The following is a 16,852-nucleotide window of genomic DNA, read 5'->3' as shown; positions in this document are numbered from 1 at the left end:
AATTACCACTTGAACAGAAATTCTTTTGTGTTATCCCCCTGCTTCCTTTTTTCTCTCTCTCGCTCACACAAGTTCTCCACTTCCTTTCACCGCTACTCAGATCACTTCAGATTTCTTGACCGCTTCTTGAAACTCTTCAACACTTCTCCTCGTTTTTCTGAACTCTTTATTCCTCTTCACCGCTTCTTTTATGCCTTTACTTAGATTTTCTTCGCCTGCTTCTCAAGAGCTAGTCCCTTCTTCTCTGCTTCTCTGAGGTTTCTTTTAATTCCCCTCAACCGCTTTCTCTACCCCTTCCATACATTGTGTGTTGTGTTCCCTCCCACCTACTTAACACCACTAACCTTATCCACTTTTATTTCTCCTAGCCTCTAGTTCCCTCCAGCGAGTCTTGAAGTGTATTGATTTTCCTTCAGCGCCTCTCCCAGCTCTTCACTGCCCTCCATCTAACTCTCATAACATTCCGCTTCCCTCCATTGACCACCACTACCCTTCAAGACCACATAACTCCCTTTCGTCGTCTTCTCTGCCTACTCACCGCCTTCACTTCCCTCCAAGTAGGTTTTTTTCGCTTTGTCCTCACCTTCCCTTTCTCCCTCCGCTTCCCTCCAAGTCCCTTCACCATCCTTTACGTCCCTCTGCCGTCCTCCAAAGTCTCTCACATTACACCAGGTCTCTCCGTTGTCCTCCTAAGCTCTGTTTACTTCCAAGCACATCTTTCTGTCCTCCGCCGGCCTCCAGCCTTCAGCGCTCCCTCGGTCGCTCTGGTGCCGCCATCGGTCTCCGCCACTCCGCCCGGGTCCCGCCGCCAGCCCTCCGCCGTCTGTAAATCTCTCTACTGTCTCTCTTCTGTCTCTTCTCTGTTACTTTCTAAAGCTCGTCTATTCTCCCTTCTGTCTGTCCAGGTCCTCATTATCTCCCTACACCCTAGTGTCTCCTGAACACTCATTGTCTCCCCAGTGCTCTCTTGTCTCTCGAGTGCCCCACAGTCTCCCCAAAGCTCCATTGTTCTCCCAACGCTCCAGTGACTCCTTAACGCCCACTGTCTCCCCAACACCCCACTGTCTCTCCAACACCCCACTGTCTCTCCAACACTCCACTGTCTCCCCAACACCCCACTGTCTCTCCAACACCCCACTGTCTCTCCAACACCCTACTGTCTCTCCAACACCCTACTGTCTCTCCAACACCCTACTGTCTCTCCAACACTCCACTGTCTCCCCAACACCCCACTGTCTCTCCAACACTCCACTGTCTCTTTGGCATCATTACTGTTCTAAATATTTTTTGCAACACCTTTTTTGTTCAGTTGTGTGTGTGTGTGTGTGCATCCTATATCCTTCCTCTCATTCATATATTATTATTAAATCATATACACATCCTCCACCATCCTCAACTACCCTCCACCATCCTCCACCATCCTCAGCTACCTTCCACCACCCTCCTCTACCATCCTCTACCATCCACCACCATCCACCACCATCCTCCACCAGCCTCAACTAGCCTCCACCATCCACCACCATCCTCAACTAGCCTCAACCATCCTCCACCATCCTCAACCATCCTCAACTACCTTCCTCCGCCCTCCACCATCCTCCACCGTCCTCCACTCTTGGCTCATCTACTTATTAATGACATAATCTGATGCTAGGATTAATAAATACACACATATGTACAAGTATATTACAGTAAATATGAACAGCAAATCCGAATTAATCCCTAAGATAAATCCCGAGTCTTGGCTGGGTTCAGTGGCAAAGTAACCAGCTCTCCCAGGCCGGATTTACGTTAGCCAATCAGTATATCTTAAACATTAAGCAATTAATCGGTATTGGCCATAGGGCAAACTAGGATTAGAGATGCATGAACCAGACGGTCTCTTTCACGACGAGATGTTGCAAATAACCTTCAAGCAAAGTGAGAGTTTGATCATGTATCTACGTACACAGGTGAACCTCCACACACACACACACACACACACACTGACTCAAACATAATTATTATATATATATATATATGAATATGTATAAAAATTCATAAACACAGTACACACGGGCAAATAGAAAATCTACACATAAGCATGTCCACACATAAATACATATACACACACGTCCATTTTATATGAATGTGTGTGTGTGTGTGTGTGTGTGTGTGTGTGTGTGTGTGTGTGTGTGTGTGTGTGTTGTAGAAGGAAATGAGCAGTAAAACAGAGAGCTTAAAGGTGCTGGCCACTGCGCGGGAACACGTATACTGAACAGCCGCCACAACAACAACAACTTAGTAATATAAACATCACATAAATAAGAATTAACATTAACAATAACATGAAATAATTAAGTTTATATTCTAAGTGATCTTTAGTGGTATTAACATAAAGCCTGGGAAGGAAATTTTAAGCAACACGTTAATTAAATATGTAGACAGCATAAGAGGTTTAATTTAAGGGCTTCAATTATCATAAGCGAGGAGTTAAACTTAAAATGAAATCAACCGTGTTAGTTATGCTATGTTAGAATTACTTATAAACATGTAGTATTAAGATTAAGTAAATCTTAAGTTAGGATCAAGTGTCAAGTGAATATTAAGTTAGGATCAAGTGAATATTGAAGTTAGAGTTAACATAAAGGTATGATTAAGATTGGATATATTTTACCTAAATTTGAGATAAATTTAACAATAATAATCACAAATTATATTAATCAAGGGTATAATTAATATTGAGTAAGGCAGAGTTAACATGATACTGAGGTAAACTGACCGTAAGATTATGTAGAATTAACATTACGGAAGTGCTGACACAAGCCCCGCCCTCCTCTGCCTCTCTCCCGCCCTCTACTGAAATCACATTTCTTTTAAGCGTTTGTTTTCCCTCTTGCTTTAATGTTGGCAAATACATTTTATAGACTTTTGGGGGAAGTAGGGAAAGTGGTGGATGGTCGGGGGGTTTGGGGGTGCTACTTATTACCGCTTGTGACGGAAAGAAAGTCCATTTGGTTTCTAAAATTCAAGTGATGCGATTATAACTATTTGTTTTTATTTTGAAAAATTGTACAACCAAAGCAATAAAGTATGTAATTATATTAGTATATTTTTCGTTTTAAATTGTGGCTGAAATATTTGGAAATATTCCATTTGAAACGTCAAGAAAAACAAGTGTGAAGTGGGTTTGTACTGTTGGTTATTGATAAGTACTGAGTTAATTATTCATGTTTATATCTCCTGTTATATTGATTTAGAATGTGTTAATATTTGATGAGAAATAATTAAACTCGGTTGATATTACATTAGATAAGTTTCCAGGATTTGCCCATTAGCGTTAGTTTTATTTATTTAGAAATAGAAATTTGAGAGATAGAAACCACTTTAGGGAGAGTAAGTTATTAACAAGTATGTAGGATATATTATATAAAACCTCAAATTAATTGTTTTATTATTTGAGTTACACAAAAAAGTTAAAAGATCAGTGATAAATTCACTTAATTTCATAGGAATAATTATATTGGATGTTGATTATATTAATTTAGAATTATAGCTTTGATAAATTCATAAAATATTAGGAAAAAATATATTAAAAACACTTTTATAAAAAAAATATTTAATTTCTACTTCACATATTTTGAGTAAGAGAGTTTTGAATTTTGAGACAATACAAAACTCCAGAGAAAATTAAAATGAACCTAATAAGTTCAGGATTATGAATCTTAAGGTAAAATAACACAGTGAGACCAAGACCGAATGATCTGAGTTATAAGAGAATTCGGTCTCCTCAATCAACTTGAAATTGGTCCTCTTATTTCTGTCATGCAAATGATTATCAAGAACCAAGAACCTCTGCTTTGAAGGCAGCTCACACAGTATAGACAGGTATCATGCAATTATTACTCACACGAATTTTTCAACCAGAATAATTGGGATGCGACATTACAAAGACAGGATTGTGTGGTGATAGTAGATGGGATCCTTCTCTCAAGATATTGTCATGGCTTATAATTTTGTCTGGTGTTATTACTATGTCAATTTGTAACATTACTTATCTTGTCTGTCTGTCTGTCTGCCTGTCTTTAACACACACACACACACACACACACACACACACACACACACACACACACACATGTATTAAAAAAGCAACAGGCCTAAAGCATCATCATCATCTTAATTCATAAACAAAACTATCATCAACAACAACAACAACAACAACAACAACAACAACAACAACAACAACAATTCACCATCAACAACAACAACAACAATTCACCAACAACATCTACCTCACCACCACTAACAACCATAAACAACAAATACAACTAGATCACAATGACTACCAATAGCAACAACAACAACAACAACAACAATAACACCTCCACCATCAACATCAACAGCAACTTCACCAACATCCTACAACAACAACTCTATTCTCACCCAACATCAACAACAACATCGCCAAAACCTAACAAAAACAACAACAACAAGACCCACAACCACCATCAACATCATTATCATTGAACGACAACAAAAATATCACCAACACTCAATAACAACAACAACAACAACAACATCACCACCTGCTAACAACAACAACAACAACACCATCACCACCTGCTAACAACATCAACAATAACAACAACAACACCTGCTAACAACAACAGCAACAACACCATCACCACCAGCTAACAACAACAACAACAAGAGAGGGTGGTGGTGGTGGTGAACAGTAAAAGGCCGCATCAGCTGACCCACAGTGGCTGGTTCCATCACCTTTAATAAAACGGTATTATTTTTCACCTCCGCCTGTGATCTGTCAACTATTCACTGGGTTTTATTTTCCGCCCCAGCAACCCACATTTTTTTCCAACTGGTAAAATATGTCGAGCAGCTTTGATTATCTATTACTTCCCATCATTATTAATTTATTCTACTCTTCTTGTTTTATAGTTACTTTGTTTATCCTTCTTGTAAATAAATTTTCCTGTGAATTGTATCTTTGTTATTTAAGGTTTGTTATCGTTCTATAATATATTTTCTATTTGATTACATTGGTGCATTTTTTCAAATCGATGATGTATTGAAAAAAGAGCAAGTTCACTCACACACACACATGCACATTTTTTCTTTGTTTTGCAAGTGACTGACCTTAAAGCACAAAGACTCGTAAATTTCATGTGTTTGTGTTGGACATGTATAAATCAGGTACAGATATCTGTCATCGCTTAGTACACGTCGTGTAGTAATATATATGGAGGGATAGTTGGTATGATTTAGCGCGCCACCCGTCCCGACCAAAACAATATCCGGGTCTATTTTTAAATGTCGGATGCGACAGAATGAGGAAAAAAATTGTCATGGCTTAAAGCTGACCCAGAGTCGTGACGTCACCACCCCACTGTCTGGCGCTCTCTAGATTTTTGTTTTTGTTTGTGTTGGTTTGTTTACACACACACACACACACACACACACACACACACACACACACACACACACACATATATATATATATATATATATATATATATATATATATATATATATATATATATATATATATATATATATATATATATTTATTTATTTATTTATTTATTTATTTATATTTATTTATTTTAAAATGGACTGTTGAAATTGGCGAACAGAATACTTCTTAATTAGATAAGGATTTTTACGGAGATTCAAATTGCAGTGCTCGTAGCAACTATTATGTGGTTAAACTGATCTACAAAATAACTATATCTGACCTAAGTAATTCCACCTTAAGCCACCGTGGCCGTGGTTATATATTGTTTAGTTTGTTTTGATTCAATTAGTTAAAGCTGAGTAATGCTGACGTGGCTGATCGAAGCTAAGTTCTGATACGTTAGAAAAAAAATAAATTTAGCAGAAATTTAAAGTCTAATTTTCTTTTCCTTCCTAAACCAACAGTAGAGAGTTAGTTTACCATGAAGGCCCAACCCTCCAGCTGGTTGAACCAGAGGTGGATAAGAGAGAGTGGCAGTAATGAGGGTCACAGGTGTGAGTGCCGTCCTGAGGCCGCCTTTAGTAAAATTATAACGCGACATCTACAATACCGGTTGTTGACACTCTCTGTATTTATCTATCTCGGGGCCACACAATAAGCCGTGTCGTGCCCCGGAAGTTGAAGGTGTCTAAACGTTGTTAACAGTAATAATGATAATAATAAAAGTATCAATGGTGATGATAACATTAATGATAATTGGGAATCTTTGTAAAGGTAAAACGACAGATGAATATTTTTGAGAGGAAAATGTCGGAAAAGTTTAAGAGCAAACAACGTATTTACGAAAGGATATGTAATTACTTAGAGCAGGTAACAAGGTGGTAGGTATTGTGTTGGCTGGTGGCACAGGTGCCTGGGCCGCCTTCCGATGGTTGCTGTTGACTCGCTCCTCTGAACAACCTCTTATATCAGGACAAAGTTAAATTCCGGCAAACAACGCTGGCCATTGTAAGTGGCATATATTGTATATTATTATGATGAGCGTACTTGAACACAGTCCGGTTACGTTTGTTCCGTTCCTGCTTCGCTTTCTCTGAATATATTTATTATCATAAGTATCACACACACACACACACACACACACACAAATATATATATATATATATATATATATATATATATATATATATATATATATATATATATATATATATATATATATATATATATATATATATATATTATTACGACGATCAAGGTATAGATTTGAATTAAAAATTTATTCATGAAAAGTACTGGTAAGTTGTAATAACGAGGAATATTAAGAGAATTCACTTATGAAGAGGAGGTATGTCAAACAAAGAATAAAGGCAGGCAAAGAGTTGGTAAAAATGATGTTGAAGGGGAATCAAGTATCGATAATCAATGTGGTATTCTAATATTAAAGTCGCAGTGTAGAACAGCGCTGGCTCAACCCTCCCTCCCTTCTCCACCATCTTTGGTATTAGAGGATGATTTAGAATTTAACGACAAATGCCAGTTTTTATACTTACTAAAAGCCTCTCGTGAACGCCCCGCTGCCAGTGAGCCGATCTTTGTGTGTTAGAGTGCGCGCTATTTTTGTGTGCTTGTCTCTTCGTTTATTTGTACCTTCACGTTTCCTACAATCTTTACTATTAATAATAAATGACGATATATTATCTTTTTCGGGATTTATATCAAATTGGAAATGTTATCGTTTGTTTCCACACACACACACACACACACACACACACACACACACATATATATATATATATATATATATATATATATATATATATATATATATATATATATATATATATATATATATATATATATATATATATATATATATATATATGCAAGTAAATCACTGTAGGTGCGCGTGATCTAGGTATATGCTGATATGATAGGAATATATTTTCTTCTTTCCTTGTGGTTATCAGCATATATATATATATATATATATATATATATATATATATATATATATATATATATATATATATATATATATATATATATATATATATATAGTTACTTCCCTATAATATTCGATTCTTTATGTCTTAAATGACTTTCCATGTTTAGGAATATTTTAACAGTTCATCCAGAATAAAATGTAAGTCAGAAAGACTCAGAAACATATTAACTTGTACAGTAAACATATTTTTATAGTGTGTAGGAGCAGGCACGGCAAGACGTGATAGTGTTATATGGGTCTCTTAGGGCCCTCCCCTCCACAACACGAGGTTGTAACAGGAGTAGAAATAGGGGGAGAAGCACTGAGGGAGAGGTGGACAGGCGGGGAGGGATAGAAGAGAGGGATAAAGGTAGGGAGAGGAAAAGGAGGGAGAGGGGGGAAAGGCAAGAGAGGGAAGTCCACTTGCAAGAACAAGGCCACTTCCCTCTCCCTTCCTCCAGGCACAATATAACGCTTGTGCCTCCTCACCTCCAGGGAATTATACATTTTATTTATTTTTACTATTTTCCTTGATTAATGTACTAAATGATCTATTAAAAGGAAAAAGATAATCATGGTAATCCCAGAGAAAAGTAAGTAGGAGTTATTTTCATAATGTCTTTCCCTGCATCGTAGTTGCGAGCAGTGAGGGCCCCACGTGTTGATGCAGTCTGACCACCCCCTTAACCCTGCCTCCTCCCCTCCCTACCTCCTTTTTCTCCAACAACCCTCTCTTCCCCCCTCCCCCCTACTCAAATCCCGCGTGCAACACCCCCCACCTTCCCCTCCACCCCCCCTCCAGGCGGGACCTTCCATACCCCTCCCCCAGCACAGCCAAGCACTGTTCCCACACAGCCTTTCACACCTTGGTGACATTATCGTAATTTTAAAAGCGACCCTTCCCCTGCTACCGTGGTTCACTGTTACTCTGGGGTATTTCTTAGCTGCGTGTAGCCCTCTGTCCGGGGGGGGGAGAAATACAGTTTTTAGCTTTAGCTGCGACACAGAATCCCCTTAGTCCCCTGTTGCATGCAGCTCTACTTGTGCCGTTGTATCACACACACTTCCTACTCCTGTTTTTTGCTGCCTCTCCTTGTCCCTAGCAGCTACTGCGTGCTCCCTGTTCCTAGCAACTACTGCGTGCTCCCTGTTCCTAGCAGCTACTGCGTGCTCCCTGTTCCTAGCAACTACTGCGTGCTCCCTGTTCCTAGCAGCTAGTGAGTGCTCCCTGTTCCTAGCAGCTACTGCGTGCTCCCTGTTCCTAGCAGCTCTTGCGTACTCCCTTTACCTAGCAGCTCTTACGTACTCCCTGTTCCTAGCAGCAACTGTTTGCTCCTTGTTCCTAGCAGCTACTGCTTTCTCCTTGTTCCTAGTAGCTACTGCTTGCTCCTTGTTCCTAGCAGCTACTGTTTGCCCTTTGTTCCTAGCAGCAACTGCTTGCTCCTTGTTCCTAGATGCTACTGCTTTCTCCTTGTTCCTAGATGCTACTGCTTTCTCCTTGTTCCTAGCAGCTACTGCTTGCTCCTTGTTCCTAGCAGCTACTGCTTTCTCCTTGTTCCTAGCAGCAACTGTTTGCTCCTTGTTTCTAGTAGCTACTGTTTGCCCCTTGTTCCCTGTGTCTAACCGCTACTCGTTCCTTTTTGTGGCGTGTTCTTTCTTCATATTTGCTGTTATGTATTAATTGTTCGTTCCCTCTTTCTTCCTCCTACGCGTGCTACCTACTATGGATTCACTGTCCCTTTTCCACTGCTTTCCCTGACTCTAGCTATTCCATGAATTACCCTTAGCGTCTACAAACCGCCTCTAATTATCAAACTGAGCCTGTGACATCTACTCCTACCCACTCAACTCTTCCTGACCACCAAATAACAACAATCCTCTTGCGCCTGGCCACTAAGTAACGACCACCCTCTTACTCCTGGCCACTAAGTAACGACCACCCTCTTACTCCTGGCCACTAAGTAACGACCACCCTCTTGCTCCTGGCAACTAGGTAACGACCACCCTCTTGTTCCTGGCCACTAAGTAACGACCACCCTCTTACTCCTGGTCACTAAGTAGCAACCACCCTCTTGCTCCTGGCCACTAAGTAACGACCACCCTCTTGCTCCCGGCCACTAAGTAACAACCACCCTCTTGCTCCTGGCCACTAGGTAACGACCACCCTCTTGCTCCTGGCCACTAAGTAACGACCACCCTCTTGCTCCTGGCCACTAAGTAACGACCACCCTCTTGCTCCTGGTCACTAAGTAACGACCACCCTCTTGCTCCTGGCCACTAAGTAACGACCACCCTCTTGCTCCTGGCCACTAAGTAACGACCACCCTCTTGCTCCTGGCCACCAAGCAACAACCTTTCTCTTGCTCCTCCCGACCACCAAGCAAAAACCGTAGTCCCCCCTCTGACCGTAACTCCAGCGCTACCCTACGGACCTACACCATCATGATAGAGCTACACGCTGGCCTGTATACTTAAGGCATTAGTCGTATTCGTAATAAACACCCAAATTAATTGTTCTGAGGAATACGCGTAATCGAAAGCAGTTTATATTGATATTTATCGCCTTAGAGCTCAAGGATATCATCATACTTTGATATATGTTGTACAGAAGAGCATTATTTACCCTCTCAAAGTTTGTTAGACAGCTAATGGAAAATATAAGTCTCTTTTTATATATTTTTTATTATTTTATATATTCCTTATCAGCACAACATACACTTGGTTGGGAAACATAAATTAGTAGAGGTAAATGTTAAATGATGATAATTAATTTGACAACTATTAAAAAAAATGGTACTGATTTATTTGACCTATGTGAAGTTTGTTGATTCTTCGTATAAAAATGGTGTAGGTTAGAATATTATGGCACAACGGTATTAAGGTGTTCTTGATTAATACATTGACATTATTATGCCCCCATTTTAGGGTTAGCATAGGCAGGATTAATGTATTCAGCAATTCTAATAATAATGTTCATATAAATATTAATATTCAAATTATTGTTGTCATTATTATTATTATTATTATTATTATTATTATTATTATTATTATTATTATTATTATTATTATTATTATTATTATTATTATTTTTATTATTAATATTATTATTATTATTATTATTATTATTATTATTATTATTACTATTATTATTATTTTTATTATTATTATTATTATTATTATTATTATTATTATTATTATTATTATTATTATTATTATTATTATTATTATTATTATTATTATTATTATTATTATTGTTACTATTATTATTATTATTAAAGCAATAATAGTAATAATGCTAGTTACCAATTATGATAATATTGATAGGTATGACATTTTATCAAGAATAGAAACCTCTTCCTGCTGTAGTACGAGGAGGCTGGACAGGTGCTGATATGATTCTTAGCAGTTAGCAGCTACTGGGTTACTGCATCCCCCCCCTGGCATGATGTTATTCCACTGAAGAGTTGTTCCAGTATCAGCAAATACACCTGTTAGTTTACTCATTTACTGCTGAGTGCATAGGAGCTGGTGTACGAGGGATCCCCAGTTCCCCACTTGCTTGCGAGGCGATAGCACAAGGGCGAGTTGCCAACACACCCTTGATAGCACGTACCTCTGACCCTTTGACCCTGAAAATATATTAGTTCCTCGGCTTGTCATTAGGGATGTGTATATCGAATATGACCCTTATAGCTCTTTCCGTTGTGGAATTATGCTGCAGATGCTAGTAGTTAGATAGTTATTAAGATTCTGACATACATAAGACAGACGGCACTGGCCATCCCACTCAGGCGACCCATCGATGTGGGTAATGCAGCTGGCAGGAATTCCTCGTTACTGCTTAAGAATTTGCTCTATCATCCGAAAGGAAACCTAAAAGCTTCAGTTTGATGTTGTTGATATCAGCGAGGCTCCGGGACCGAGAGCGCAAGTCCCTACGATATCTAATGATGTCCTCGACTACTGGCAGCTCCACCTGCATCCTCCCGTCACACCAGCACTGACCTTAAAAAAATAGCACCGATCTGGAAGAAAGCAAAATTGGTACTTTTAACAAAATCAACAACATGTCATCTGTGGAGGAATGCGAACCTATATCCTTTCTCTCTTCCCTAAAAAAGTTAAGCAAAACAACTTTTATTAAAAGGTTGGAGCTGCGCTAGCATGAAATTATTTACCAAGCATGAGACAAGGAGAGCAATGGTATATAAAATTTGTTCCTTCGAATATTCCGAACAGTGGACAAGACGTCACGAAGCAAAAATTTCTTTGAAAATTTGAGACTCCTAATTTTAACACTTGATAATTTTCCAAAATATCTTACTTTACAAACAGTACCAATGCTCATACTGACTTATATGACCGGTGTACCTGCTATCATCGTCTTGTGAGAGAAACTCGTAAGAGAACGATCCCCACAACACCACTTACCCGTTCTTACCGCCATGGTGGAGGAGAGAGTAGAGAGGATGTGGGAGAGTGAGGGACTAAAGTGGTGAGAGGGAGGCTATGAGACCGTGAAGGAGCAAAGGAAGTTAAACGAAAATTATGGGAGTGTGAGGGAGTACAAGGTGAACAACTAGGAGGTCGTAGGAAGGTAGTACGGTTTTGTGGAGTGAAGGAGTGAGGTGTTGAGAGAGAAGTCGTGGAGAGTGAGGGTGAGATTATGGGGAGTGAGAGAAAAGGACAGGGAGGTAAGAGGAGTTTGTGGAAGGACCAATAAACACAATTAATAGTAAGGAGACACGAATAGATGGAACAAATAAAAAATAAATAAGATCCATCCTCGTCTTAGTGATGTCAAAAGGGAAAATTCCTCTCGTTGTCCTTCAGCTGGTGGGCGATGGAGCTATTTTCAACATAGACGCCGTAGTACTTTTGTTCTTATGACGATATGGAAGTCAGTACCATATACTTCATGTATTTCGTAAGTGAGTAATAGATTCCTAGCACTCCACAACACACTCTCACCCTACAGCACTCCTAACACACCCTCACCCTACAACACTCCTAACACACCCTCACCATACAACACTCCTAACATACCCTCACCCTACAGCACTCCTAACACACCCTCACCCACCACCACATAACACACCCTCACCCACCACCACATAACACACCCTCACCCACCACCATATAACACACCCTCACCCACCACCATATAACACACCCTCAACCACCCATAACACACCCTCTAACACCCCTCACCATACAACCTCCTAACACACCCTCACCACAGCACCTAACACACCCTCATCCACACACTCACACCCTCGCCATACAACACTCTACTTACACCCTCACCATACACACACTCCTAACACACACAACCTCTAACACACCCCTCACCATACAACCTCCTAACACACCCTCACCATACAACCTCTTAACACACCCTCATCATACAACACTCTAACACCCTCACAACACTCCTAACCACCCTCACCCAACCTCCTAACACACCCTCACCACCAGCCTCTAACACACCTCACCATGCCTCTAACATACCCTCACCCTACAGCACTCTCTAACACACCCTCACCATACCTCCTCTCACCATACAACCCTAACACACACCATACAACACTCCTAACACACCCTCACCATACACTCCCTAACACACCCTCACCATACAGCACTCTTAACACACCCTCATCATACTCCTCCTACACACACCCCTCACCCACCACCACACCCCACCCACCACCCTGCACCCTCACCCACCACCATATAACACACCCTTACCCACCACCACATAACACACCCTCACCCACCACCACCACCACCACCCACCACCACATAACACACCCTCACCCACCACCACATAACACACCCTCACCCACCACCACCACCACCCTAGATAACACTTTCACCCAGTAATACTTCCTTAAACAAACCTTCAATAAAGGAAAAAATGGACATTGTTAAAGCTATAAGAGAAAGAGGAAGTATATTTTTTAGCTCAGAAACTGTGGGTTTTAAATCTGTAAGACCCTCAGGTCCCAGGATCGATCCCTGGTTCAGATGACGTCTCAAAGGTGTAAATAAATATTTTCTCCTCTGGGAGGGAGTATCACAGGCCCTGGGTCACAGTTGCTCACTTATACTAAGACACAGGTATTTGTTCACTGATCGCTGCTGAGGAGTTAAGATGGAAGTTATCACTGCTGGACTTCGGACTGTAATGATGTAAGATTCTCTCAGAACATCACTTTAAGTAATTTCCTATCAGAAAGAAAAACATTCGAATAAAAGATATATATAAGAGAGAGAGCACCTGAGCACTTTTACCTTAGCAACATCCAAAACGAAGTTCTGTTTGGTTAAAAACCATATTCTTAATATCGAAAAAAACAAACAAGAAAAACTAATCTATTATATTTTATAAAGTTTATATACTGAAATACACAGAGAAACAGATTTGTGTCGGAGTTATGGCTACTTATATGTGATTATATCATGATTATGAGAATTAACAGCATTGTAATTATTACTGTTATCATTAAAATAAATAACATGTGATGGAAAATATTATTATTAATTAGAAATAACATTGTTGTATTTATCATTACTTCAAAGATTTACAAAAAAGTAATCTTGGCTCTTCCTCTATTTGTAATTATTGATTAATGTAATGTTATGAAAATCATGAATTATTGTAATTAATTGTAATTAATTTTTCCCAAGTGCTGGAGGTATTTTTATTTAATCAAAAGTTTTCTTAATTTAATTCAATCTGAAAAATAAAGAATATAGTATCAAAATAGACAATAATAATTATAATAAATAATTTCTGTAATTGTCTATAATTTTTGTTTCAAGTTTGCTCGTTACTACTTCCTATGTATCGTAAATATGAATAATAAAGGCTATACATCTGAACCGAGTAATATCATAATGGAGTGTACAATAATTTCTCTTTAAAACAAAATAAAACATATTCTTTATCGACCTATTCCTTGTATATTAGCTGAGATCACATGTTTTCACCAATACACTCTCAATCAACTTTGGTTATGTCGTAGGGGGAGGAAAGTCACGCGAATTGTATACAACTTTTCTTAACTTTCCTTAACTCACTCTTTCATACAACATATGTAACAGGGTAAGCAATACGTGAAGGCCACTGGTTCAAATATTAGTTGAACATGTAGCGAGAATGTGTTTGGGCAGGTGTTAATTCTTTCATGTCGTCTTTGAATTTCTTATTTGGTATTACCTAATGGATCGTTGAATTCTATTTTAGGTTTGACTTTATCGGAAAATTAGAGGAAAGGAATAACGAAGGTGATTATATTGGTTGATTTTATTTAGTTATTCCTATTTTGCATTACACTACGAATATTCATTAATTTTAAAGAACCCAAGACCAAAAATTAAAGGTAAACCAGTCTGACTGGGTAAGAGATTTACCTACAGCATGACCGAGAGAAACAGTAGATAACTCCAAAGTGGAATTACTCTTAGAAAAGAAACGCGATTAAATTGACGTTTGAATTATTGTAGGGAAGATGCAAAAACTAGGGCAGCTAATTTTGAGCCTGGCTGAATGTGTGGTTGAATGACAGATGGAGACGGAGGAACGTGAAGTTAGCGTCAGAATAGAACTGATGTTAGGAAAGGCTGAAAATAGAAAACACTTATTGTTAGAGACTAGATATGTAAAACTGAACCTAGAATAAGAGATAGAGAAGCAATTCGCGTCAAACAAAGAAAAGAGACATTGAATTATGACTATAAAGTTAGACCAGGTGTAAAAGACACAAGGAAATATAAATATTAAGATGTGGCTGGAGGAAGATGAAGCCGGGAGGCAGCTGGGTGTTGGTGGCTGTACTGGGAGAGGGAGAGCTTCAAGGAGAAGTGAAATTGGAAAATTAGATACAAAGATAAAGTGGAGCTCAAACGGAGGTGGTAACAGTGGTAGAGAATGAAAGTAGGTGTGGAGTTTACGATGGAGATTGAAATGGAAATGCAAGTGAATCTGAAATGAGGAACTGGCAGAAAAGTTGGGCTTGCTAGGAAATGGGACGCCGGTAGTTGCTGAGCAAATGTTCAGAGTCGAGGAAGAGTAGGCTTATATTAATTTTATTTCACATATATATATATATATATATATATATATATATATATATATATATATATATATATATATATATATATATATATATATATATACATACACACAGTATGTACAGTATGTATGTACATTAACTGATAATAATTTCCATAAGGTATGGTTATTGCAAGTCGACGATTCATGGTTAACATACATTATCACCACCAGTACTACAGTATACTAGAGCAGTCTGTAACATCACCAGTTCACCACTACATCATTCCAGAAACACGCCATTGTCACTGTTACCTCCACCATCATTACCTCTATTACTATTACCTCCAGCATCGTTACCTCCAGCATCATTACCTCCACCATCATTACCTCCACCATCATTACCTCCACCAATATTACCTCCATTACTATTACCTCCAGCATCGTTACCTCCACCATCATTACCTCCACCAATATTACCTCCATTACTATTACCTCCAGCATCGTTACCTCCAGCATCACTACCTCCATCATCACTACCTCCACCATCATTACCTCCACCAATATTACCTCCATTACTATTACCTCCACCATCATTACCTCCACCATCACTACCTCCACCATCATTACCTCCACCATCATTACCTCCACCATCATTACCTCCACCATCACTACCTCCACCATTACTACCTCCACCATCATTACCTCCATCATCACTACCTCCACCATCATTACCTCCACCATCACTACCTCCACCATCACTACCTCCACTCTTACCTCCACCTCTCAAACCATCTCATTCTATTCCTTCACCACACACACACCTCTACCTCTTCCTTCCACACCTGCACCTACCATAGCTGTTTACACCCCACACCTGCATATCCATCTCCCATACCTGCACTTAGGACAACTCCTACACGCTATATGAACGTCCCACACATGTACCTCATACACCCCACATCTACATCTCCTACAGCTCTTATATCCCCACACCTGTAACGTCCAAGCTTTTACACCTCACACTCATTTATCCACATCCCACACCTGCACCTGCCACACATCCTACACTCCACACACCCACCTCCCACACCTGCAACTGTCACATATCCTACACTCAACACATGAACTTTCCACATCTGCCACATATCCTACACTCCACACCTGCACCATTCACACCTGCACCTGCCACATATCCTACACACCACACATGCACCTTCCACACCCGACACAGTTTATGGGGGATGTGGCGGAGGTCGGGGAAGGAGATGGCAGCGTCCCCAGAGTTAAACAGACACCAACAAATTACCTACGCACGGCTACAGATCATTTAATGACATTTACACGCTTTTTCTCT

The 16,852-nt window shown here is 39.4% G+C and overlaps 1 protein-coding gene across 1 annotated transcript; it reads right to left on the bottom strand.

Annotated features, from left to right (window-relative positions):
- Positions 1 to 15,778: 15,778 nt before the first annotated feature.
- On the bottom strand, positions 15,779 to 16,643 carry LOC121853136 (circumsporozoite protein-like). The gene is made up of 2 exons (XM_042347077.1): positions 16,580 to 16,643; positions 15,779 to 16,050 (listed from the first exon to the last, which is right to left on the bottom strand). Exons 1-2 carry the CDS (start codon positions 16,641 to 16,643, stop codon positions 15,779 to 15,781), a joined length of 336 nt encoding a protein of 111 aa, XP_042203011.1.
- Positions 16,644 to 16,852: the final 209 nt, after the last annotated feature.

The sequence above is a fragment of the Homarus americanus genome, unplaced genomic scaffold, assembly GCF_018991925.1.
Source record: "Homarus americanus isolate GMGI-L3 unplaced genomic scaffold, GMGI_Hamer_2.0 scaffold32871, whole genome shotgun sequence".
In the NCBI taxonomy this organism is placed as follows: Eukaryota; Metazoa; Arthropoda; class Malacostraca; order Decapoda; family Nephropidae; genus Homarus; species Homarus americanus.
The sequence above is the reverse complement of the archived record's forward strand: the minus strand, read 5'-3'. Positions and strand labels throughout refer to the sequence as shown.

Excerpts from the sequence above, each read along its gene's own strand:
- LOC121853136 (XM_042347077.1), bottom strand. The coding sequence starts at position 16,643 with ATGTGGCAGATGTGGAAAGTTCATGTGTTGAGTGTAGGATATGTGACA. Across the intron at positions 16,051-16,579 it reads GACAGTTGCAGGTGTGGGAG|GTAATGATGGTGGAGGTAGT; the intron begins GTGGGTGTGTGG and ends ATATTGGTGGAG.